The 25,543-nt window shown below is 48.1% G+C and overlaps 1 protein-coding gene across 2 annotated transcripts in view; it reads right to left on the minus strand.

Annotated features, from left to right (window-relative positions):
- Positions 1–25,543, minus strand: part of Mtor (mechanistic target of rapamycin kinase) — a 103,353-nt gene that overhangs the window by 64,497 nt on the left and 13,313 nt on the right. For both annotated transcript variants that reach the window (XM_013120005.3, XM_005079329.4), the window contains exons 9-25: positions 21,972–22,158; positions 21,053–21,181; positions 19,991–20,235; positions 19,418–19,633; positions 18,654–18,859; positions 16,034–16,156; positions 15,308–15,397; positions 14,785–14,877; positions 13,978–14,112; positions 13,654–13,783; positions 12,057–12,307; positions 4,567–4,653; positions 2,318–2,485; positions 1,773–1,885; positions 1,441–1,603; positions 1,012–1,104; positions 12–158 (exon numbers count right to left, since the gene is read on the minus strand). In XM_013120005.3, coding sequence (XP_012975459.1) covers positions 12–158; positions 1,012–1,104; positions 1,441–1,603; positions 1,773–1,885; positions 2,318–2,485; positions 4,567–4,653; positions 12,057–12,307; positions 13,654–13,783; positions 13,978–14,112; positions 14,785–14,877; positions 15,308–15,397; positions 16,034–16,156; positions 18,654–18,859; positions 19,418–19,633; positions 19,991–20,235; positions 21,053–21,181; positions 21,972–22,158 — 2,576 coding nt within the window. The remainder of the gene's footprint in view (positions 1–11; positions 159–1,011; positions 1,105–1,440; positions 1,604–1,772; positions 1,886–2,317; positions 2,486–4,566; positions 4,654–12,056; positions 12,308–13,653; positions 13,784–13,977; positions 14,113–14,784; positions 14,878–15,307; positions 15,398–16,033; positions 16,157–18,653; positions 18,860–19,417; positions 19,634–19,990; positions 20,236–21,052; positions 21,182–21,971; positions 22,159–25,543) is intronic.

The following is a 25,543-nucleotide window of genomic DNA, read 5'->3' on the forward strand; positions in this document are numbered from 1 at the left end:
AATGGACCTGCCTTTTGGAGGTTGATGGTGCTGACATGCAGCTTCTTCATGGGTCCCGTTTCAGCTGGTCCGCTGGCAAGTGCATCACCTTGGCTGCTCCTTAACATCCGGTGTTGGTAAATCAGAGGGTCCTCTTCCTCGTCAGCAAGTGTGTACCCCTGTAAGCAGAGCAGCAGGAGACCTCTACCAGATACCAGCTTATAAACATACAGGAATTCAGGAGACTCCTGCCTGGAAGAGCCAGGATTTCAACAAGCAGGACACATCACATGTCTGCACAAAACGGCCACAGGTGGCTGAGCTCCCCGCTGGGGGTCCCTGACAAACTTTTAACAGGTGAGCCACGAAACCAGGCAACGGCCTCTCCCCCAAAAAAGCTGGGAGGTGTTGGTGCACGCCTTTAATCCCAGCACTCAGGAGGAAGAGGCAGGCAGATCTCTGTGAATTCAAGACCAGACTGGTCTACAAGAGCTAGTTCCAGGACAGCCTCCAAAACCACAGAGAAACCCTGTCTTGAAAACAAACAAAAAAACAAAAAACAAAAACAAAACAAAACAAAAACAAAAACTCAAAAAAACAGGCAAAGGCAGACTGAGAGCAAGCATCAAGTGAGCACAGACAGCACTCAACTTGCTGCCTATTTTCAAACAGTCCAAGAGGTGAGAATTATTATTTTTTTGCAACACCAAATGGTTAAGAAAAAAAATTAATCCTTCACAAGACATGAAGATTATGCGAAACTCAAATCTCATGCCCACAAATAAAATCTAACTAGACTGAGGCCAGGCTCATTAGTTCTGTGCTGTGTGGGCCATTTTGCAGTCACAGGTACAAGTGAGAAGCTTCAACAGAACAGAGAAACCACAAAGCCTACAGTGCTGAAAGAAACTGCCTTCTGCAGACATGTCTGTCAGTCGTAGCCGGGGCTAAAGGGCTAGCCTCAGCCTGCCCTCTGCTGTGATGAGAATGACAAGTCTCCTGGGACCTCAGAGCAGAGGGGCACCCACTCACCTTGACGATCCTGCAGATGAGCACGTCATAGCGCTGGTGACTGATCCGGTGTCGCACCAGGACTTTATTCACCATCGGAATGAAGATTTGGTACTGTGACAGGAGGGGGAAGACACCAGAAACTGTTACTGTGGAGAACAGCTGGTGGAGTACACTTACAGGGAGGGTAGCGGCATTCCTATGCTTGCTGACTCTGGGAGTCCATACGACTTCTTTCTCCACCCAGCTGTAATGCCAGGCCAATTCCCACTGCCTTCTATTGGCTTTCCTCAGAATGACACTTAACCCACACAGGTGCCTGAATTAAAAACTAAACTGATTTCCCATCCTCCAAGAGTGGCCAAGATCCATACATGGACCTATGTATTAACACGGTTTTCTTTCCAAACAAGGCACAACAACCTGGTCTGTTCAGGGGCCCCGTCTTACCTTCTTCCCCAGCTGAAAGACAAGTGAAGACAGTGTGTCCATGGCTGTGGAGCGCAGCTCTGGGCTCTGGTCCAGTGTTCGAACGATAGGGTGAATGATGCGGGAGGCATAGTCAGTGAAGTCTAGGGACTCTGTCAGGCGGTCCACTGTCTCCAGCGCTGCCCTACAACAAGTGCAAGCTGAAGGCCACCCTAACAGAGCACCGAGGGGCGGAAAGGAGTGGCCCAGAGGTACCACGGGTGACACCCGCTGGGCAGCAACAGGCTCTCCGTAATCTGGGACATCTCTGAAGTAAAATAATGGGAGCAGAAATAGTGAAGTAGGGTGCTTACTTCCTCGATGGCAATGGGACCTCAGGGGCATCAAACAACTTCACAATCGGAGGCAACAACAAATGCAGGTAGTCATCCAGGTTGGCACCAAACAGCTGGATCGCTGCCAACAGCTGTAAAAGAAAGCAAGAGCGTGGTGGTGAACAAACACAGGAAGGCATCAGGTAGCCCGGGACAGGGCTGGGGCAGTATATGGAAAATTCAGAGCTCTGTGGGAACTCTGCACAGCCCTGGTCAATCAGCTCTGGACTACACTCTGGGTTGTGCCCTTCCCCCTTGTTTTATGTGAGCACACACTACTTTGCTTTCTCTGCTCTGTTTTTGCTGATGTGAATCGGGTGCCACATAACGCGGCTGGCTTGGGATGAACCTTTACTATGGCCAACCATCAAAGGAGACAAACTGGAAGGAAAGTCTGCAGGTGTTAGGTGTCCTTGCTCCTGGGATTTGGGTTTGTTGAGCACACATCAGCATGTCACCCAGAACAGGGTCTCACAGCTCAGTTATCACCCACGGACTCTGAGGAGGCCGGGGACCTCGCTCACCTTGATGGAGACAATGCGGCCTTGGCTGTTGTCATGCATGAAGACGCGCAGCATGTGTGGGATCAGCTGCGGCAGGTAGAGCTTGAACTCCCCACCCAGAGCCACCACAATTTGCTCAATGAGAAGGATGATTGTGCTCTGGATTGAGGTGTTCATGACCCAGAACTCCTAGAGGGAGACAGAAGGAAGGGCAGTCAGGTGCTCGTTCGCTCGAAGTGAACGTAGAAATGCGATGGCTAAAAAGGACAAAGCGTCACGAGCCCAGGAGACCTCCTCCCATCTTCCTGTCACTGCATGGCCACAGCCATGGGGACAGATGATACTGCGACTCCCAGGAGCTGCACGCCTCGACTCCTCCATGCTGCGTCCGTGAGTCCATCATCAGACTGCTCACAGAACACACATGTTTACAGCCGAGGCACTCCAAGAGCTCTGAAGTGGTGTGGGTCCACGTTACTGGGGTACAGACTTATCTCTACTGAAGAGAACCCAGCGTCCCCAAGATTTCATGCCCTTTCAGAATTAACACTTGGCTGGGCAGTATCTAACACTTGTTCCCTAAAAATCTGTTCATCAGGCCTGGGTACTGCAACAAATTAGGCTAGGTCAAAATCCATGCAATAGAATCCACAGAAGTTACTGATGTAAAAACCTGGCCGCTGGCTCCAGATTCTGCCTTGGAACTAACTGCAAGGCAAATGGCTCAAGCCTCCAACTCCATGAAAAGCCATCATCTCACGCCACTTCCAGACAGACCTACAGCTTTCTTCAGAGCCTCTGGAGCAGAGCGCGAAGGTGGCAGACACTCTGCTGCGATGGCAGCACACACACCAGCACTCGGGGTCTGAACAATGCACACGGGAAGTCACAACAAGGGGAGCCAAACTCTTAAACTTTGTCTGCTGGAAAACACCATTCTCAGGAAAAACATGTTTACTCTCAGCAAGAACTCGGGGGTCTGTCGGCCCTGGTTTGTCTCAAGCTCATTCACTTGGACTGTACTTGCCCTCATCAGAGAAAACAGAGTTTCCCAAGTCTATCACCACGGGCTCTTCACAGAGGTTTCTTTACTCAGAAGCCAGCAGCCTGCCAGGGGATGTGGACTACATCATTCATTGCTTACAGGCTGTTCTCTTCCCGGGCTCCAGGGAGCTCATTAAAATGTCCAGGATCAACAGCCAAAGGAAAAGCACCTGCGCTGCCTTCTCCGCTGGGACGGAGTTGCAGCTGCATTCCGCGGCTGAGCCCCTCCTCGCATTCTGTGCACTGGCCATCCTTCCTTGAGGGAGGGGGTGACTCAGAGGGCTTCGGCTTCCTACCCTGAGCACACGGATTCCTTCCTGTCTTCCCTTCCCCAAGGCCACCCACTGGGCAGTTAAGCTCTTGGCCTAACTCTCTTCCTTGTACTGAGGCCTCCATGGTAGGAAACGGGAACACAGCAGCTCTTAATGATTTATACATGTAGGGGCTGTGCAGTTCTGAACCCAGGTGGCAGGAAGTTCCTTCAGGGAAGGGAGCCATCTTGATACTGGCACTGCTGCTTCCACCAAGCTAACTACAGAGCAAGCCTCCCCACACATCATTTAAATTGCATAGAACAGCGCTTCTGCTGCAGGGTAGCTTCTAGTACTTGCTTAATGCATGCTATGAAATGCTAAGCCCCGAGTCCTTCCTCAGGTGCCATTTATGTCTTAATACACGCTATGAAATGCTAAGCCCCGAGTCCTTCCTCAGGTGCCATTTATGTCTTAATGCACGCTATGAAATGCTAAGCCCCGAGTCCTTCCTCAGGTGCCATTTATGTCTTTGGAGGTTGCAGGGCAAAGCATCACCTTGTTACTCAGTGCCCAACAGGCGCTTCAAAGGCCTAGGGAAAACCAATTCCCAGTCCTCTCCAGCTGTGGGCTTATGGGTAGTAAGGAAGCGGGGGACTGTGTAGTGTTGCAATATTGAAGTGAAACTACTTTGCCGTGTGTTGGGCAAATAACTCAAGAATGTCTCTGGCAGAATAATTATTTCAGGACTTCTCTTCAGACTTCTATTCTTGTACTTGGGAGCTGGGAGCCTGCAGCATCAATCCCCACCGATCCTGTTCCTCAGACAGTGTCAGTGACGAATACAGTCACTGTAGAGCCCTAATGTCTACAGTCAGCGCAAAAGCTCCACAGTGACTGTGAAGGAAGTATCCATGTTACTTCAAGTCATTTCTGGGCGTCCCTTGACCCAGATGCAGATGACCCTGTACTCACTCTCATGAGGGTGACTATTTCATCCATGTAAGGGCGGATGTGGCTCTTCACAAAGGACACCAGCATTCCCAGCTGCTGGAACAGAAACTGAAACAGACAAGAGATGAATCATTTGGCACCTGAAGAATGAAGAATTTTTTATAGGCTTATGCAGAGATGAGAAAGACAACTATGGGGCTGATTTCCACAGCATCCCATCTACTGGAAGTTTGCTCCAAGTAGACTAAAACCTGCAGCAATGAGGAATCTCACACACTAGGACAGTCAGTTGCTGGACGGCGGGAGCCAAGACCAGACTGGCTGGTTTACAGAACTTTGTCACCTCCTTGCCTGCCTCTGTGGTGGGTAACGGCAGGGAGCAGTGCTTTAGTCACAGACTGTCCCAAGGGCCACACCTGGAGAGCACCAGAGCAGGGGGCCGAATGCTTTTCTGTGTGTTGTGACTTCAGGAGCATAGGATTTTAAGTCACTAAAGATGTTAAAAAGTGGGCATGAGAGCCGGGCATTGGTGGCACACCTTTAACCCTAACACTTGGGAGGAAGAGGCTAGAGGATCTCCATGTGAGCCTGGTTGACATAGAAAACTCCAGGACAGCCAGTACTATACAGAGAGATCCTGACCCTAATAAACAAACAAACAAACAACAACAAAAAACCTGGCATGAAATTGTTAGCCAACTACAAATGTAACTTGGCCCTAATTTGCTACTACTTCCTTTCCAAAGATTGGGCATGGTGGTACACACCTCTAATCCCAGCACTCATGAGACTTGGAGGTAGGTGAGTTTTGTAGCTGAAGGCCGGACTGATTTATATAGTGAGCTAGAGTCTACCCAGAGCGACATAGTGAGACCTTGTCTCAATAAATAAATAAATAAATACAAAATAAGTGAAAGCTCCTCATTGTGGATATTATAATCACTTTGTTAGTAATCAATTACTTATTCTTTTTGACAGTGTTTCATGTAGCTCAGATTGGCCTTGATCTTGCTACAGCTAAGGTGATCCCCTGACCTTCTGATTCTCCTGCCTCTACTTCTTTTTTTTTTTTTTTTAGATTTACTCATTTATTTATTATGTGTACAGGGTTTTGCCTGCATGTATCCCTGAATGCCTGAAGAGGGCACCAGATCTCATTATAGGTGGTTGTGAGCCACCACGTGGGTGCTGGGAATTGAACTCAGGACCTCTGGAAGAGCAGTCAGTGCTCTTAACCTCTGAGCCACCTCTCCAGTCCCCTCCTGTACTTCTTAAGTGCTGGATCTGGAGCACACCATTACTACATCTAGCTTTCAATAAGGTTTTAAGATATCTCAAAGAAATTGTGAGCCAAAAATGAGCAGCAAACTTGGAGAGGGTCTGGATAAGGAGTAAGGAGATTCTATTTAAGGTAGTATCATTTTAAGTTTTTATTTTTGGTTGCTGTTTTTTTGAGTTTTGAGATAGGGTTTACTCTGTAGCCCAGGTTGGCCTTTTGCCTTAGACTGACATAATGGGATCACAGGTGTGAGGTGTGGGCCACCAAGCCCAGCAGGTGGCACCCTAAAACTGTCAGAAGAGCTGCCAGCCACTAAGTAAACCAGGGACCAGGAAGGGCCCAGGAAAGGAAATGGGGGTGAGTAAAACAGTGTTGCTTTGAACAATGAGAAGAGCATGCTTGTGCTCACAGGACTCAGAGGCTGAGCCAGGCAGATCAACAGTTTCAGGCCAGCCGGGGTTACACAGAGCTCAGGGGTACTCTGTACTATTGAGCAAGATCCTATCATAACAAATAAAATATTGAGTTATGCAGTCCTGGAGCTCATACCTGCAGAAGTGAGGGCAAGACACACAGAATCAGGTTCATAGACAGCCTGCATTATTAGTTCCCTAACAGGGACCCCCATGGCTGCTAAAGTGTTCCAACCCCACCACCACATGGCATACGGTGACTTGGCAGAGCGAGTCCACCTATCTCAGCATGTCCCTCACCGAATCATTGCTAGCACTTTTATGAAAAAGATCAAAAACTCTAGATAAATGGCATATCAGCTAAACTTGTTATAAGAACCTGAAAGAAGATGGAAAACCTAAGTCAGCAAAGCAGTGTACTGGGCAGCCAGGGGTCAGGAAAAGCAGACAGAAAGAGGGGATGAGCCTCCCGGTTCCTGGCCACGCATGGGGAGGGAGGCTTGATAGCTGATGCTTAAGAGTGCAAGTGCCTCACTCACAAGGGAGACTCAGGACCCACCACCTGCTCTCCCCGCTAGATTCTTTCGCAGTACAGTAAAGGAGAAAAGACAATGATCAGTTATTGATTTATCTAGTGATTTACTTAAAACACTGCTTGTACTGCCTGTTTGCCAAGTATGAATTCACTTGCCACCTGGGACAGCATGACCTGGAGAAGCAGTTGAAACAATTGGCGGTCACCCTTAACAGCCTGCTGACGGCCAAGTAAGCTCTGTAGACATCGTCAGTTTTATTAACATGAGGTCTAGTCCTTGAAGAGATGACCATCTCAGGCCTACTCCCAAATGGGCTAACCACCTGGGTGGCCTGGGAACGAAGCCAGACTCCAAGCTGTCCTGGGTTGCTTGGCTGAAGCAAAAACACACCTGCTCCTCTGTCCTTCAGAGCAGATGTTCCAATACTGCTCCAGGGAGACTCTAATGAAGATGATGTATGACCACAAAAGAGACCATCACAAGAGACCCAGAGAGACAAACAGTAGTGAACTGAGCCAATCAAGGATTCAGAGAAAATAGTATCATCACACTGAAAGTGTAAGTCTATTTATGATGCTTACAGAAATCAAAGCAGGAATATAAAACACAAACAAGGATGGTGGCACACGTCTGCAATCCCAGCCCTCGGGAGACAGAAACAGGTAGATCTGATTTCGAGGCCAGCCTGGTCTATGGAGCAAGTTTCAGGACCATCAGGGCCTACATAAAGAAAGCCTTTCTTGAAAAACAAACAAACAAATGTAGAATGAAAACAACAGTAGAATGAAAAAAATAATAATATAAAAAACAAGTCTAATCAATAAAGAAAAGTCAAGTATACAGACCTATACAGCTCAAGAAGAAAGTACCAAGGGCAGAAATAGCCCCAAATCCAACAGAGCTATCATGACAGCAGCTGGACCATAGGCACTGATTCAAGGGCAGAGTCTACAGTGATCCCAGTGCTCTGGAAACCAAGGCAGGATGATGGAGAAGGGGGGGGGGCACTCTGGGCTTATGTACAAAGACCCAGCCCACCCCCACCAAACCAACAACAACAACAGCAAATGCCCCAGATTTAAAGTTAGTCTAGGAAGTTAACCTAACATTATACCAGACAAAACCCAAGTCAAAGAGAGTTGACAGGAAAGGACAGGGATGATCACTCATCACAGGAAACGGGACAGCTACATCACTAGGCAGAGTAAATGTTAGGGTCATAGTCAAGATGCACAATAACTTATTTGTATGTACTTAAAAACAGAATCATAAAAATATTTAAAAGATGGGCTGGAGAGATGGCTCAGTGGTTGAGAACAGATACTGCTCTCACAGAGGATCCATGGTCAGCTCCTAGCAACCATATCGTGTGGCTCACAACCACCTGTAACTCCAGCTTCAGGGGATCCAACGCCCTCTTCTGGCTTCCTTGGGTACCTCCACTTGTTCATACCCACACACAAACACACACACACACACATCCAACTAAAAATAAAGAAAATCAAAAGAAAACTGATAAAACTATAAAGGATGAATTGTTGTATACTGTTTCCTCTGGATTGAAACTCTCCCTGCTGGAAGGAGATTCCTGAAACTCACATGGCTCAAGAAGCTCAGAGAACCTGAGAAAGGGGTCGGACTGCCTACGTGGCCACTTCCAAGTTGTGTAGAGACCCAAGTCGTGGCCCGTGCTGGAGCTGGGTCTTTGGGGGTACAGCTGCCTAAGTTGCCCACTGCTTTTCCAAGTGTCCCTGCTAATCCACTGCTTTACCAGGCTGAACTTGTAGGGAATCTTTTCATTGGTCTGTTGTTATCCTCTCTCAGATGAACACAAAGAGACACCCGGGAAAGTAAGGCAACACCAATAACACACACTATAAAAGGAGCTTTGATCTCTGCTCTGTCCCGATTTGATAGGTTGAGCAAATAAAAACTTATCAAGAATACAGGACTGGGGACATGGCTCAGTGGGCAAAGGTGCTGACATAAGGACCGGGTTTTAGAGTAGCAGCACCCACGGACCTGCAGCAAGTGTGGTGGCCCCGCCTGCAACCTCGTGCGGGAGGCAGAGAGGAGAGCCCACAGCAAGCTAGGTCAGCGAGCTCTGCAATCAAGTGACAGAAGACAGCCCATCACAACCTCTGGCCTCCACACAAGTGCACACACGAACATTCATCCCACACGTGCCTACAAACATACTAACACACATACAAACATGTACACGTAAAACACACATTCTCTCTCTCTCTCTCTCTCTCTCTCTCTCTCTCTCTCTCTCTCTCTCTCTCTCACACACACACACACACACACACACACACACACACACACACACACACACACGATGTAAAATCCTGTGGATAACAGGAGCATGCAGGAAATGTGTGAAAAATCAATGAAGCAACTAAACCATTCAAGCTCTTTCAGTAAACATCAAAGAATGGCCAACCCAATGCAATTAACTTAGAAATCAATACCAAAAGGAAAAATTTAAAATCTTGTAAGTTTGCAAATAAAATACCCACTTCTGGACAACTCAAGGGTGAAAGAATAAACCCATAATGTTAGACCACAGAAAGGACTTATTTCTGAACACTAATGAGAATTCATTGTATTCAGAAAGGAAGTAGCACGCTACTAATATATATTACAACATGGATGATCCCCAGAGGTATTCTGTTGAGTAAAATAAGCTAGACACAGGTCTGTCAATGTAATTCAGTTGGTAGCATGCTTGTCTAGCATATACAGAGCTCCGGGTCCCATCCTCAGCACGGCATAAACTGGGACAGGTGGCACACATCTGCAATCCCGCCACTCCAGAGGTAGAGGTAAGATAGGAAGATCAAGCTTTTCTGACTACATAGCAAGTTCAAGGCCAGGCTGGACTACAAGATGCCTTGTATTAAAAACCAGAGAGTGCAGGGCAGTGGTGGTGCACTCCTTTAGTTGCAGTACTCACGAGGCAGAGGCAGAAGGATCTCTATGAGTTTGAGGCCAGCCTGGTCTACAAAGCAAGTTCCAAGACAGCCAGAGCTGTTACACAGAGAAACCCTGTCTTGAAAATAAAAACAAATTCCCACCAAAAACATAAAAGCAAAGGGAAATATAAGCACACAATGGAAGCATCTTCTTAACAGTACCATGATAAATTTAGATATAGTGCTTCCCAGAAAAAGCTAACTAAAGCAGTCCTAAGAACTGACAAGAAGAGAGCTAAGTAAATCTTTAGGTCTGTAGTTTCCAAAGACTACAGATCAATTCTATTTCATGAAAAATTCTAAATTCATAATATCAGGTACAGTATCAACAGGCTAAAAATCTGTCATAACCAGAGTAGTTTAAACAGAAGGATATGTGGATGTGTTTCGATATCAGAACTTATCTGATGTAACACACCAAGACATCCAAGGGGATAAAGCAGATGATGGAAACAAAAGAAAGGCATTTGGTAAATTCAGTATCAACTCATGACTACAAAGAAAAACCTAATAATTTAAGACTACAAAGGAGTGCTTAAAAACTTTAAAAATCATTAGCCCCAACCCTTCAGTAACAGTTAATAACAAGCAATAAAAATGTAATAGCAAGAAAATCAGAAATAAGATTAAAGATCTACATTCTCAGTCCACTGAAACAATATCGCAATGGTGGCCCGGCAATGCAGCAAATAAATAAACAAGCACAATGATTTATAGTTTAAAATGAGCATATCCAAATTCCCCTCTTTTTTCACCATATGCAATTGTCTAGAATGAAAATCTGGGAGCATTTGTAGCTAACGGAGTTAATAAGAATTTAATGAGGTTGACAGCTATAGGAACAATGCTTAGAAGTGAACTGCAAGCCAGGCATGGAGAAGTTACAGCTACTTGGATTGGTAAGAAGGTCCCCTGAGCCCAGGAATTTGAGACTAGCCTGGGTGACAAAGAGATCCTGTCCCAAAAATGTGGTTTTTTTTTTTTGTTTGTTTTATTTATAAAGCCTCTCTATACTTCAGATACAAAGTCAGGAAGCAGTTACTGAAAAGTTACTACCCACCTCTAAACATGTGTCCAATTGGTAATGGTCACAGAGGGAAAGACAATGGCTTGCACCACCTGCACACCCTCAGGGGACATTCTAGGACTAGCAAGAACTGCAAGCTGCCACGAACCCCAGAGTGAGGTGTGTTGCTGGTACACACATCATGCATGGGTACGACATCATGGAACCACTCTTCGTATTTTATATTTGAGAGAAGATATAGAGCCAAGAGAGAAGAAAGGAAAGGGACGACCACAGAAAGGCTTGTGAATAAAAGCAGAGGAACCACAAAACTACAAAGTCGTGATGTTACCACCAGCTTCGTGCCTGATGCAAGGGTTACCAAGGAATGCTAAAGCCACCGGGTGAAAGGTAGCTGAGGAACAGTACAGACACAGTTCGACAGCACAGGTTACTTATCAGTACAAAGCAAGAAGAGAAGTCTTACAACAGAGACAGAGAGAGAAGCCAGACACTGATCACATGCTCCAATTTAGGTCCAACAATAATGGGACAAATTGACACCATTAGATTAGAGCCAAGAATTATGCAACTTTATCTATATAGAATCGTCACTAAAAATGTGTGACTCTGTCTTGCTTTCGTGGAGCTTAGCAGTACAGTAATCTCAGCTACTAGGGAGGTTGAAGAAAGAGGATTCCAAATTCAAGGCTGACCTGGGCTCAGAGCTCAAAGTCAGCCTAGAGAATTTACTGAGATCTTATCTCAGAATAAAAAGTTGAAAAGGGGTGAAGAATATAGCCAGAGGTTGAGTCCATGTCTAGCAGGTCAGAGGCTCAGTGGTAAATAGCACACCTTCGCCAGAGAACCCGAGTCTGACCCCCAGCACCCCCTCTGGCTCTCAACAGCCTGTAAGTCCAGTTTCTGGGGTATCCAATGCCTCTGGCCTCTCTGGGTGCATCTACACATAATTAAGATGAATAAAAATAAACACAAAAAATACACAACAAACAAAAACCCAGTGTGATTTAAATCTAGTCACGAAGAAGCAAGCAGAACTCTGGACTGCTGTTCATTCCCCACCTGAACTGCATTACTGGGGAAACGCTGTCCCTGCCCACTAGGCTGTTCAAAGTTAGCTTTCCCATGGGGATGAAGTAGACAGCTTCATCCAGCTAACCACACAGGAGCCAGAGGTGAGGGGGGAGGGGCACTGCTCTCAGCAGCAAGCAGTGTGGGGCAGGGAGCAGAGGCGCGGACAGATCTGCAGAGGTGAGCAGGGAAGGCTTATGGACTTACTTCCCGGATGGCCCCGTCACAGACCCGGATGACATTCAGGAACGTGGGCATGACTTGGGGCAGGAACTGCACACATTTGAGCCCCAGGGACTTGAAGATGAAGGTGATGGCCTGAACCACCATGGTGTGATGGTGAGAGAGGGACTGATCCCGGAAGATGCGCATCAAGGCCACCATGGACACAGCTGGGTAGAACTCATCCAGGGGTAGGTTTCCCATGTTGACCAGCATTTCACTGGTGCTGTAGTCAGCTAGGACAAGGTGACAAAGAGAGCCGTAAGTACTGGTGGCAGGACGCTGTGTGAGGCTAAGCATGGTTAATGGCAAACAAAGCCCCGTCAGAGACATTAGCATGCATACATTCTCTCCGCTGCTTTCTGACACTGCTGTGAATAGGGAGCACAGGGCTATTAGGAACCGATGAATAGGCTCTCCCCATCAGGAGCAAAATCCATTCTGGCTTTTCTATTACCCAAACCAACAAAGCCTAAAACAGAACATGATGGGTTTTCTTTAAATTGCTAGGTTTAACATAGCTTCTCAGCATTACAGTTCACCACTTCATAACTGAAACCATCAATAAAAATAATTACTCCTCCAAATGAAAATAAAGGGAATTAAATTAGGCACACATCTGTTCCACAGCTGGCTGGTCCCGCAGGGAGTGCAAACAGTTAGCAAGCATATGCCGAATCCTGCCCAGCAAGGACTGTGTCCTGGGAATAGTGACATGCAATGAGGAGGTGAGTCGTGGGGCGGGTGAGTGCCTGAATGGCAGGCACTGCTGAGGAGCACAGAGCACCTGACCTGGGCTCTGCTCTCGATGGTCAAGGTCCAAAGTGTATTAACAAGGTTCCCCTTAACCAGAAGGGAGAGGGGATTTCATTTTGGGAAATTCACATTCTGCTAGAACAGTGGGGAGACCACTGTTTAACTTCACTTTCATAAACTGGCTTGCCCCAGAGGACAGTGGGCTAAGGCTAGAAACTCATATTCCATCCTCTTTTCCAAACCCTCAGGCCTCTTGTCAAAAGGCAACGGGTTGCCAGGCGTTGGTGGCATATGTCTTTAACCCCAGCACTTGGGAGGCAGAGACAGGCAGATCTCTGCCTGAGTTCAAGGCCAGCCTGGACTAAAGAGTGAGTTCCAGGACAGCCTCCAAAGCTACAGAGAAACCCTACGGGGGGGACGACATCAGGATTTATGGGGCTACTGCTTTTTCTATGTACTGGTTTCCCTCAAATAAAACAGAAGAAAAGAGCTATCCTCCCCTTCCATGAATGGCAGGGGATATAAACAAGAGGCACTAACATAGAGTGACAGATGAACAGGGGGGATTCCTACTTCCCTCACTGGTGTCAGAAGTAATGGAGACTTAGCCTGTTAGCCTTCTACAAAGACTCTGGACAGACACAAGGACTTCAGCGGTATTGAGTATAGCATCCCTGTTGGATTCAGGGACTACAGGTTTATCATTCAGAATTTGCCAAGAGAGTCGGCATTTATCATTTCAGTTATCCGAGGCAACACTTTCTAACACAGCCAGGAAGGGTTTTGTGAGTCCAGACTCGACAAGTCTCTCATGTTTCCAACTTACAGGAATCCTGACTCGACTTGGATTCTGACAGGCTGACAGCAGAGGCGTCTCGGGATTGGTCAATCATGCCGATGTTCACTTTGTGCTTGTAGGGATCCAGAGCCCCAAGGAGCCCTAACACTCGGATAGCCTGGGCAGGAAAGGAAAGAGATAAGCACTACCCCACATCTGTCACAAGCGGATTTGTGGTACATCTCTCCTGCTCCGTACTCCACACCTCACACCCAAACAACTGGAGGCCAGGCCAGCGTGTGCACACAGTCATCACCTCCCCCTCCACTGTCCCAGTCGAGGCTTTGCAGACCAGGAGCCCATGCTGTCTACCTCTCTCCGCGTGCCCTGGTTCTGCTCAGTCTTCAGGAAGTTCAGCAGAACCTCCAGCAGAGTGGGGTATTTCCTGTAGGGCTCCACCACATAGCCAGTGCTGGCTACCAACTGTCCCAGGGTCCACAGGGCCACCTGAATGGACACAAAGGCCATGCTGCTGAACCAGTACAAGAAAAGAAAGCCCAGGTATGCGCTCTATACTGAGAGTGTAATAAAATGTCAGAGTCAACTAGAAGACAAAAGTCGTTAAGTCACTAACCAGGAACAGGAATCCTAGAGTCAGGACCTAACAACAGCTGGTCAAGCACGAACCTACAATCACAGATCAAAAGGTAAAGAGCAGAGGCAGATGTCATGGCCCACATCTCGCTCTCAGTACTGGAGGCTGAGGTAGGAGGGCTGCCTTTACGTCAAGGTCAGGTCTACCTACACAGTGAGTCCAGGCCAGCCTTGACTCCAGACTGAGACGCTGTCTCAAAACCCTGTGCAGTGCACTCCCACCTTTCTCGGAGGAAGCGAGGCTCTTTCCTCCCCTGAATGACCACCAGGAACTACGGAAAGAAGTAAACACTTCTCTTCACCCTAGATTACTCCTCTAACAACTGCCACGGGTGGGCAGGAGACGGGAAGCCAACGCTTGTCTGAGGTTCTTTTCTCTTTCCACATCCAAAGAAAACGTCAAGCGCTTAGTGTCTGTCCAGTTCTCTCCACAGAACCGACTGGGCACACTGCAGTGAACAGCGAGAGAAGCCCGTCCCTGGTCCCATGGGTCTGAACGCTCACTCAGCCAACAGTGGTACTCACCTGCCTTTTGGCCAGCAGAGAGGAGTCCTGCAGCATGTCCATGATGATGATGAAGAGCTCATCAACCCACTTTCTCATTTCTAGGCCACTAACCTGCAAATGGAAGACAATGGCAGGAGGGGTGTGGTAGCTCACACCTGTAATTCAAAAACTCTAGAAGTTAAGGCAGGAAGAACACTGAATTTGAAGCTAAACCGGGCAACACAGTGAGACTCTGTCTCAAAAAACAAAACAAAGTTGAGCACTGGTGGTGCACGCCTTTAATCCCAGCACTTGGGAGGCAGAGGCAGGTGATCTCTGTGAGTTTGAGGCCAGCCTGGTCTACAGAGCGAGTGCCAGGACAGGCTCCAAAGCCACACAGAGAAACCTTGTCTTGAAGAAAAAACAAAAAAATCAAAAAACCCCCAAACACAAAACAAACAAAAACCAAAAAACCAAGAACAAAGAGGAAAAATAAATATTAGGACTTCCCCCAGAGCTAACAGTTTCCTTCCACCTATGGAAAAAGCAGTTGCTCCCTCACCTGAGCCAGTTCTCCTATTGTGGCCAATACGTTATTGATCACTCCCGGGTTTGGATCAGGGTCTGGATCTTTCAGTTTCAAAATTAAAGCCTATAGAAGAAGGTAAAAGAGAGTGAGTGTGGCCTGGAAACGATAAGAGAGCTCTCTTACCCCTAGAGGGCAGCACACCTCCCAAGTACATACAAAGCTCTGGGTTCAATCCCTAACACCAGAAAGCAAACAAACAAAACAGGGGCCTCCAAAGACCCTCTAGTTACTTCTAGGCTTTGCTAACCCAGGAGTCACTGGACTGCAGCTTTCCAAGCTTTTCTCCAAACCAAACACAAGCCCAGTGTATGCTCTTGGAAGCATCACAATTTGAGGATGTTTCTCATGTCCTTTTAACTCCGCCTGCCTATCATCCCTCCAGTGCCTGTGTGTTAGACACAGAAACGTCCCGTGAATAGCACAGTCAGAGCGGAAGCTGTGTTCATGCTTTAGGGCTCGTGTTCCTTCATCTGGGGAAGTGCGCATGCTATTTGCCCATCTCCCCATCCCATGCCCAGTTGATGATGAGCCTGAGCACAAGGAGGACTCTTTCCTGCAGCTGCTGAGACTCTTGGTACTCTTTAGCTCAAGGTGCTACGTGTAGCCCTTGTTCCCAAGCGTGGACCAAAGGAATGGTCGCCTTGGCTCAGCGTAGCAGTGCTGGAGCACACCCATCTCCTAATCACAGGGATGCTTTACCTTCAGAATGGGCTCCATATAGGGGCGGATGAGTCGGGGGGCATTGGAGACCAGGTGCCCCAGCATGCGGGCACTCTGCTCCTTGATTCTCCCAATACCACTGTGCTCCAGCTCTGTCAAAATCTGTAGGGAAGAAAGGTGACACACTACGGCAGAGGAAAACACAGAGAAGGGACATGTGTCAGGAACCTGGGAAAGAACCAGACTTCCACGGTATATCAAGTCTCTACCAGACACTCAGCAAGCATGGGGATCTGTAAGCTACCAGACAGCCCTGGCTGTCCCTTCTCCGGTCACAGCAGTGCAAAGTCCTCCAGTACTGGAGAAGGAGCACCCGCCACAGCTGTGATTACGTTTTCCAGACAAGGGACTGAAGAGAGGGCTTCTGGGGAAAAACCTTTCTCCAGACACAAAATTACCAAGAGGATCTATGAACAATGACAAAGGAGTCAAAGAACTGTTGGGACAGCTGTGCGACAGAAAGGAGACCCCCACAGGTGACCCAGACACACCATGACAAAGGAAGTGTGAGGGACCCATCTTGAGGCAGCAGAGCCACCAGGCCTGTTCTCACTCCGCAAACACTAGCACAACAGTGAGCTAAGCTCGAGGTCAAGCAGACACCGGCAATACGGATAGACTTCGGGGTACGGCTGAGGGAAGGATACGCAAGCATGCTTGAAGTGAACACCCAAAGGCCAGTTAGTCGGGGTCCAGCAGGGGGACTGCAGGGACTGAAGGCATTCTCTTAGCTCTGACTTGGTAGCTCATTCTGTATCCCCCTCAACAGGGGACAGCAGTGAAAGGAGTTAGTGATACAAGAAAGGACCAGGGGGATGCTGGCTGGCTGCAGGGAAGTGCCCGGGGAGCAGAGGACAACGAGCAGGTATAGCAGACCAAGCTAGAGTTAGAGCCATCCGTACCACTATGACATCCACCAGCAGCCAGTGACCAGACCTCAGGAAAAGGCCAAGGCACTCACCGGTACATGAAGATAAACACAATTCAATTTAGGACAATCAACATCAAAACTATTTTTCCTTATTTTGGAGTTTAAAGACCACAGGCATACTTCAGTGATAGCATTTTCCTAATACAAAGCCCTGATTTTAATCCCCCTACATAGTCCAAATAAGTATTTGTAAAATTTTTATGTGTTTATTTTTTTTTTAATTTCAACGGTTAAGTTCAGCACACAGTCAATTCATTTGATGGAGTTTCACATTCTCCAACATCAGAAGTTGGTCTGTTTGTTGAGGTATGAGTTTTCCAAAGACAAGAGCTGTACCCAGCTTGCTCACCGACACATATAGCCCAACACACAGCACTACATGGGACAGAGTAGGTGTGCAATAAGTCCTGACTGAATTAACAAACCCATGTTCTCATTAGGAGATATTTACATGCCAAACTTAAGTTAGCACAGTCTGAGTTTGGATGGTTGCTTCCTTCAGAGCAACAGGCACTTCCTAACATGGGTCCACAGGTAAAGCAGGAAGTCATCAATCAGACTGAAAATGCAAGTGTCAACAAAAATACAATTTTCCAGTTTGTCAACTGATGATCTATCTCATTTGCAGCCATGTTTAACCATGGCAAATGACAAATAAATGACACTTTTCTAGGTGCGCTGCATATACTGACACTCTGTGTTTAAGTTCCTCGTGTTATGCAACATGTGTATTTCAAAAAATGCAGGGCACACCAAGACAGGAAGGATTGGAACAGGCATTGTTCACGGGAGTCAAGGAACTTACAAGGTAGGTGGAGACAAAACTGAGGACCGAGATTACAGCAGAAAGGCTGCCTGTATCTCTCTAGAGGACCAAGACATCACACATCACTTAAGAATGAAACCCCCCCCCCAAAAAAAGCCGGGCGGTGGTGGCGCACGCCTTTAATCCCAGCACTCGGGAGGCAGAGGCAGGTGGATCTCTGTGAGTTCGAGGCCAGGCTGGACCGACAACCTCCAAAACAATACAGAGAAACCCTGTCTCGTAAGACCAAAAAAAAAAAAAAAAAAAAAGAATGAAACCCCAATGCTAGACAGTGGTAGCGCATGCCTTTAAACCCAGCACTTGGGAGACAGAGACAGGCAGATCTCTGTGAGTTCGAAGCCAGCCTGGTCTAAAGAGTGAGTTCCAGGACAGCCAAGGCCACACAGAGAAACCCTGTCTTGGGGAAAAAAGAAAGAAAAAGAAAAAGAATGAAACAGGGACCCTGACCAAGCACAATGACCAAATGTGAATAATGCTCACAGGTTAAGACTACCAGCCTCTGTGCTTGGTGACCATTAGCAAAAAGACAAGGACGAGCAGGAAGCCGGAAGCCTGTACCTTGCACCCTGAACCCTGCACCCTGCACCCTGCAGCAGATGCAGGAAAAATCAGGACGCTGGCTCACTGGGAACTTGCCACAAAGACAGATGAGCTGCCTGAGAGGTTAGGCTTGAACCAAGAAGGACCTCATATCTTGCTGACAAGAGGCTCACACTTGAACTGTAACCCAAAGCTGGGAAATGGAGTCCTTGGTCGGATATCTCCATCTTTGTTCCCAGTCTCCATCCTTGGAACTTCCTTCCTGGCTCACTGTGGAGGACCTCTCTGTGCTGCCCCGTTACCTGGATGAGCATCTTGCGCAGGAAAGGCATGACGAAGGCTGGGTTCATGCTGCTGAGTCGGCCCACAGTGCAGATAGCCAGCTCTCGGATCTCAAAGACCTGGTCGTTCAGGGCCACGAACAGAGCCTGTAAGTTTTCCGCCTGGGCCAGGTGGGCATCAAAGCGCTCATCCAGGGACGCCAAGACACAGTAGCGGATATCAGGGTCTGCAGAAGCAAACCAGTCTTTGAACACCTCTTCAGGGTTCCTCCCCTCCACCCCCTTCCCACTTTCTACCTCCACTGCTAAAACTCTAGCCCAGCGGTTCTCAACCTTTCTAATGCCATGACCCTTAATTACAGTTCCTCATGTTGCAGTAACCCAAACCATAAAAATATTTCACACTATTTCATAAACGCAATTTTGCTACTATGAATCATAATGTAAATATGTGTATTTTCCATGGTCTTAGGTAATCCCTGTGTAAGGGTCATTCAACTCCCAAAGGGTCATGACCTATATAGTCTTGAGAACCGCTGCCTTACTGAGCAAACTCGAAGACACCTTCTTCATCTAACCGTCTCCCCCCCCTTTAATCTATTCATAGGAATAAAGAGAAATTAAGTAAAAAAAAATAGATTATCTTACACCACAGGCTGGAGGAGCCAAGCCTAATGCCTTAGCAGAGAAATGGTTAAACATGAAATTATTGATGTTGACCTCTAGAGACCATGCAGACACCTCAATCTCCAGGACCCCCAGGACTGCTCTGCCCTGAGATTTACCAGGGTCTGTTATCCCAACCACAAGCAGCTTGCTGAGAACGTCGGCCACCACTTGCACCGCGGTCTGGCTAACCACATGGGCGTGGCCACTGATGAGGTGGATGGAGGGTGTGAGCAGGCGGGAGCAGGTGCGGGCAGCTTCCATGCGGATCTCCTTGTGCTCACTGTTCAGGAAATGATCCGCGCAGTGGCGGACAAACTGGGTCAGAGAGTGGCCTGGGCGCAAAGGAAAAGGCGCTGAACTCCAAACTCAACTGCACAGAGCATCGCAGCATCACAAGAATGAAATATCCAGAACCCCCCACCATAAATCCCCTCCCAGCTGCAGGTCAGCCGGGGCAGAGCACCATCCTGAGCCTCCCATCTCTGACGTGTTATTTTTCACGCATGCTTTTCCTCATGAGACAAAAGCACAGGGCAGGAAGTACACAGGTAAAGCCTGGGGAGGAAGGGCCACTGTGCGTCTGGTGCGCTGTCATGAAGACTGCAGACCCAGCAATCTCGACACACTCACCCCTGTCTCAGGGCTGCAGTACTCTCAACACTCTGGCAAGAGCCGCTGTGACTTCTTACCTTCAAATTCAAAGCTGCCAAGGGTCCGAAGGGCAAGAGTGATGCTGGCCACATCGCTGGCCTCAGGGAGGGTGGTGAGGCCAGGCGAGGCCAGCTGGTGAGCCAGGCCCTTGGGCATGCCTGGGTGCCGGAGGGGTTTGTGCATAAGGACCAGGGACAGCATCTTCAGGAGCCCATCCTGAATATCTTTCTTCAGCTGTGGAATCTGCCGGCTCAGGTCGTAGAGCACAGCAGTGAGCGCAGGGCTATGAAGGAGGCGAGCAGTCACGATGTGGCCAGGGAGCGGCGCAGTCGCCACTACTCAGCCAGGGGACAAGGCAGCCTGGCCACTATGCAGCCAGGACTCAGCGCAGTCTGCCACTACTCAGCCAGGGGACAAGGCAGCCTGGCCACTATGCAGCCTGGTCACTCTGCAGCCAGGACTCAGCGCTGTCGCCACTACTCAGCCAGGGTACGATGCAGCCCGCCACTATGAGTCCAGAGTATAATGCAGCCTTGTCACTACGCGGCCAGGGCGTGATACAGTCTGCTCGGGGCAGGAGGACCAGGCCCTGTCAGGGCTTAGTTTCTGAAGTACCAAATAACCTTGGCTGTGTCTCAGATATCAGAATAATCTACACATTTCTAGTTTTCAAAGACCTTACACAATGTAATTCAGCCACCAGAGACTGAGTCTCAGTTCATGACCAGGAGGCAGATGGAGACCATCCTCCTTATTTCACAGGGCAGGGAATGACGTTTGGGGAGGCTAGCCAGTGTCCTTGGTAATAACACCAACCGCAGCCACACACATTTAGCAAGTACTCCCTATCCTCCAGACTCTGTGCTAACGGCTGTTTCCTGAACTCTTTCACCTAATCCCCACAACTATCCTAACAGCACAACTGTCATTTTCAGACAAGAAACCTGGGCTCGGAGAAGCAGCTGAGTCAAGATCACACGGGAGCTGGTGATGAAACTCAGATTTCTAACTAACCCGTGTGCGCAGCCTGAGCTAGTCTAACTTTGTACCCCAATAACCTGCTTCTCTCTCCTGGGTGGCCACAGGCCTCTGGCACACACCTCAGGCCCACTGCCAACATGGGCTCCAGCAGCTCCTTGATGTCCTGTTGGATACCTGGTCCCATTGCTCGTGCCAGCATGCTGATGCACGTGAATACTGTGGCATCCACCTGCACGGTTTTCTGCCTCCTGTAGAGAAACAAAATGGCTACTTTAGACATGAAGACGTTCAGAGTGTCCCACCTCAAAGCCACATTGGGGCCAGGAGGGCAATTTTTTAGGCAGCGCTGGCTACAAGTGAGTGTGGAGATTACTGCAAAATTGTGCTGCCCCCAGCCCATCACAGTGGGCGTGTATTTACAACACGGCTCCAGCAGATGGCAGTACGGTGTCTTACAGAAGGGCTCTATCTCCAAATTCCCCAAGAGGCTGACCAGGGATTGCTCATCGGAAACCAGAGTACATAGGTATCCCATGGGAAGGAATGTCTCCCTATGATGAGAATGCTGGGTTTCAAGACAGGTGACTTCTGAATCCACCAGAGCAGCAACCCTTGCTAACAAATAAACAAACAAACAGGGAAACATAAAAGCTCAATGCCATTGACACTGACTTCCCGGGATCAGCCTGGCCTCTCCATTTGGCAAAATGTCAAAGGTCTTGCTCATATAGTCAGTGGTGGAATGACTTGCTATACCTTAGAGCTAAGGGAGAAGATGACCCTCTGGTCTCTTCAGTTCAGGGATTCCTCCACAAGGATTCTGTCAACGTAAGACTTGAATGCCCGAGAAAAGAGCCAGCCTGAAGAATGTTCTCAGGGCAGCGCCCCCCTTTTTGTACCCGAAGAGCCTGAGCTCACATGAGGAGGGACTGCACTTCACCTGCCACACCTCAGAGTGCAACAGTGTGGAATGGGTTTAAGCTGCGCAGTGGATGGATTTGGCTTACTCTCCACCGGAACAGAGTGCAAGGTGCTTACTTGTGTGCAAAGTCCTTTGGAGGCAGCGCTGCTCGGATGATGTCCAGTACACGGGGTAGGTAGACCTTAAACTCGGACCTCACGGCCACAGAAAGCAGCCCCAGGGCCTGGAAGGCTGCAGTCCGTTCTTTCTCCTTCTTGACGCAGCTCAGGACATGGTTCATGGTATCCTGGAGGTACTGGGTATCTGGGACAGAGAACACAGAGTACATGGCCAAGGTCAGAGTCCCTAGACAGCACTCGAATTTAAGTTAAGGCGGCCCAGTGGAAAGATGCTAAAAATTTAAAGGATGAACCTTATAAGACATTTCACACTTGGCAACCACTCCTCAGGTTATGTCTTTTTGAGTAAGAAATGTCTTTTGCTTTTCCCTTAAAAAAATAAAAGCAAAGAGGGTGTCTTCAGAAGAGTATCACACAGTTGTCTCCCTCTGTCTAACTCTTTTGTAATTAGATTTGTATGTCTGTGGGTATGTTGAGGTGTGTTTATCAATGTGCACTTGGAAGTCAGAGACACCCCATGGAATGAGCTCTTTCCTTGCACCATGTGGGTCATTAGGGTTAGTGGCAAGCACCATTTCTGCTGAGTCATCTTGCTGGATGCTCCATTACCATCACTCTGGGGGAAAAACTGCTTAAGGGACCAGCACTTGAGAGGCAAAGGCTGGTGGATCTCTGTGAGTTCAAGGCCAGCCAGATTTACAAGATGAGGGAGACCCTATCTCAAAAAAACAAAAAAAGAAAGCTAAGGGCTTAAACACCAGAGTTCATTTCCCAGCATGCACACCATGGTTCACGACCACCTGTAATTCCAGTTACCAAGACCCAGCACCCTCTTCTGGCCTCCACAGGCACTAGGCACCCATGTAGTACACAGACATACATGCAGGCAAAACACCCAGACACACAAAATAATTTTTTAAAATACCAAAATCCAAAGTAAATAGAATAAAACATTAAATATTGTTTAAAAAAAAACCAAAGAGATACAACAGGTGTTGGTGGCACACGCCTTTAATTCCAGCTCTCAGGAGACAAGGGCAGGCGGATATCTGTGAGTTCAAGGCCAGCCTGGTCTACAGAGGGAGTTTCAGGACAGTCAGGGAGGTTACACAGAGAAATCATCTAGAGAAACTAAAAACAACAAAAATAAAACAAAAACACCAAAGAGATTAATCTAAATTATCTGTGAGTGAGCCAGGCGTTGGTGGCGCATGCCGTTAATCCCAGCACTCGGGAGGCAGAGGCAGGCGGATCTCTGTGAGTTTGAGGTTCGAGGCCAGCCTGGTCTACAAAGTGAGTTCCAGGACAGCCTCCAAAGCTACAGAGAAACCCTGTCTCGAAAAACCAAAAAAAAAAAAAAAAAAAAAAAAAAATCTGTGAGTGTAGTGACACTGGAAGCAAATTAATGGGCCATTCCATTCAGTGTAGGTCTAGAAATCCCTCAGCTGTAGCTGGAGGTTTTATGGAGACATTCGAGTGAGACTGAAGGCTGCGATCTGGGAAGCACCTGCATCTTCATCATGCTTATTTACATTAGCAGCATGTGAGAGCTGGTGTCCCCGGGCATTATGTGCTGGGATGCTTTTCCTGGTTTCCAGCTCTGGCTCCTTCTCTGCCACTGATTGTCCTCAAGCAGTGGCCGAGTGTCTTCACCACTGAGCCATCTCACAGGCCCCTAGGGTAACGTTCTGATTTATCTGTGCTATTATGCCCAGTTTGCAATTTGCTCTTTTAAATTTTATTTCCAGGGTATTTTTGCTATTCCCAGAGCTTCCACTATTGGGAGCTTCAGACAATGACTTCCATACTGTGAGTTTTAATAACAGGCGCTTCAGCATGGAGATGTGCAATTATGGTGGCTCTCAGACTGAATTTCATTGATGTTTTTTAATGTGATGTTTAACAAAACAACAAACCTACATCAAAAGAATACACACAGGGCCTCTGTCTTTGTATCTTGTCGCTAGGCAGTCCTCTGGATGCACCATGGCAACTGTTTCTACAGCACGCCAGACTTTGATCAAATTCGGCCTACTTGTTAGCAGACTTTCCATCCAAGACCATTTAAAGCTCTACTGACCAGAGGTGTGTCTGGTTCTTGGGAAACAGAAGAGCTGCTGGCGCCAGGAAGGCAGAAGGGAAAATTTCAAAAATTATGGGTGATTTCCATGCTACCGTTTCTCTTTGGTTCAGCATGTTTATGTGACACTTCGGTCCTTCTCTGGCCTGGATGGCATGGGAGAATCCATGTTGGGTCCAGTACATGCTGAGGGTCTGGCTGACCTTCCCTCTATACCACTAGATCTTACTTGGTTCTGAACGTGTACTAAGCACAGCCAGCCAGCATGCCTCAGTGAAGTACAAAGAGATGTTTCAGACAAGATCTCACTGTTACCAAGTAGGAGGCAAGAGAGGGACATTAAATACAAACAGGCAACTTGAGTATTATCATCTGTACTTCCTCACTTCCAAAATGGATCTGAAGCAGCTCCAGGAGGCAATAATAATGTAATAACGGTTTCCATTTACTGGGGGCTAACTCTGTGCCAGGCACTATGGAAGGTGCCTGAGCCTTCCCACTGTTTACTCAGGGGGCAGGGATTATTAGTTTTCACTAGTAAGGACAGAGATCCACAAAGGTCCATAACCCACCCCAAACTTCAGTTAGAAACCAATGCAGGAGCCACACAGATGCCATCACCAAGCTGCCCACAGCTGAGGTCTGTGGTGGAAAGGAAAAGAACGACTCCATGCAGAACATCTGGGAAGGTATCGCAGGAAGACCCGTATCTCAGCTGAGTGAGACTGGACAGCCTGCACCTCAGTGACCACCGAGGACAGCGTGGCATATGGAAATGCACGGCCCTTCACCATGGCAACTGCTCTAAACCACTCACACTTCTTCCTTACAGGTAAGGAAGCTCAGTGACCACCATGGGGGAAAGCAGGTCAGCAAACCTGCTCTGCCCTGACAGGCGCTGGCGACAGCATGGACCTGAAGTGCCCTTCTGCTGGCCTCACTCTGAGGTTCAGGCTGGCCTTAAGCTTTAGATGCTTCCCCATCTCAGCCTCCTACGGCTTGTGACGTAGATGTATAAGCCACCACGTACAGCACAGGAAGTTACGAGTGCTTAACGTGACGACCTGGCCTAGAGCTGACCCTCTGCTGCAAAGTGTGATTATTTTTATTTTTTTTTCTGAGACATGGCATCATGTAATCCAGGCTGGCCTCAAACACGCTATGCGGGCAAGGATGGCTCTGAACATCCTATTCTTCTGCCTCTGCCTACAGGGGCTGGGACTACACGTGTGCCACCATCTGGATTGCTACCAGGTCTCTTAATAGAAAATGGAGAGAGAGCCGGGCGTTGGTGGCGCACGCCTTTAATCCCAGCACTCGGGAGGCAGAGGCAGGCGGATCTCTGTGAGTTCGAGGCCAGCCTGGTCTACAGAGTGAGTTCCGGGACAGCCTCCAAAGCCACAGAGAAACCCTGTTTCGAAAAACCAAAAAAAAAAAAAAAAAAAAGGAAAAAAAAGAAAATGGAGAGAGAAACTGGATGGGGGCAAAG

Source organism: Mesocricetus auratus, unplaced genomic scaffold (genome assembly GCF_017639785.1).
Source record: "Mesocricetus auratus isolate SY011 unplaced genomic scaffold, BCM_Maur_2.0 Super-Scaffold_100042, whole genome shotgun sequence".
In the NCBI taxonomy this organism is placed as follows: domain Eukaryota; kingdom Metazoa; phylum Chordata; class Mammalia; order Rodentia; family Cricetidae; genus Mesocricetus; species Mesocricetus auratus.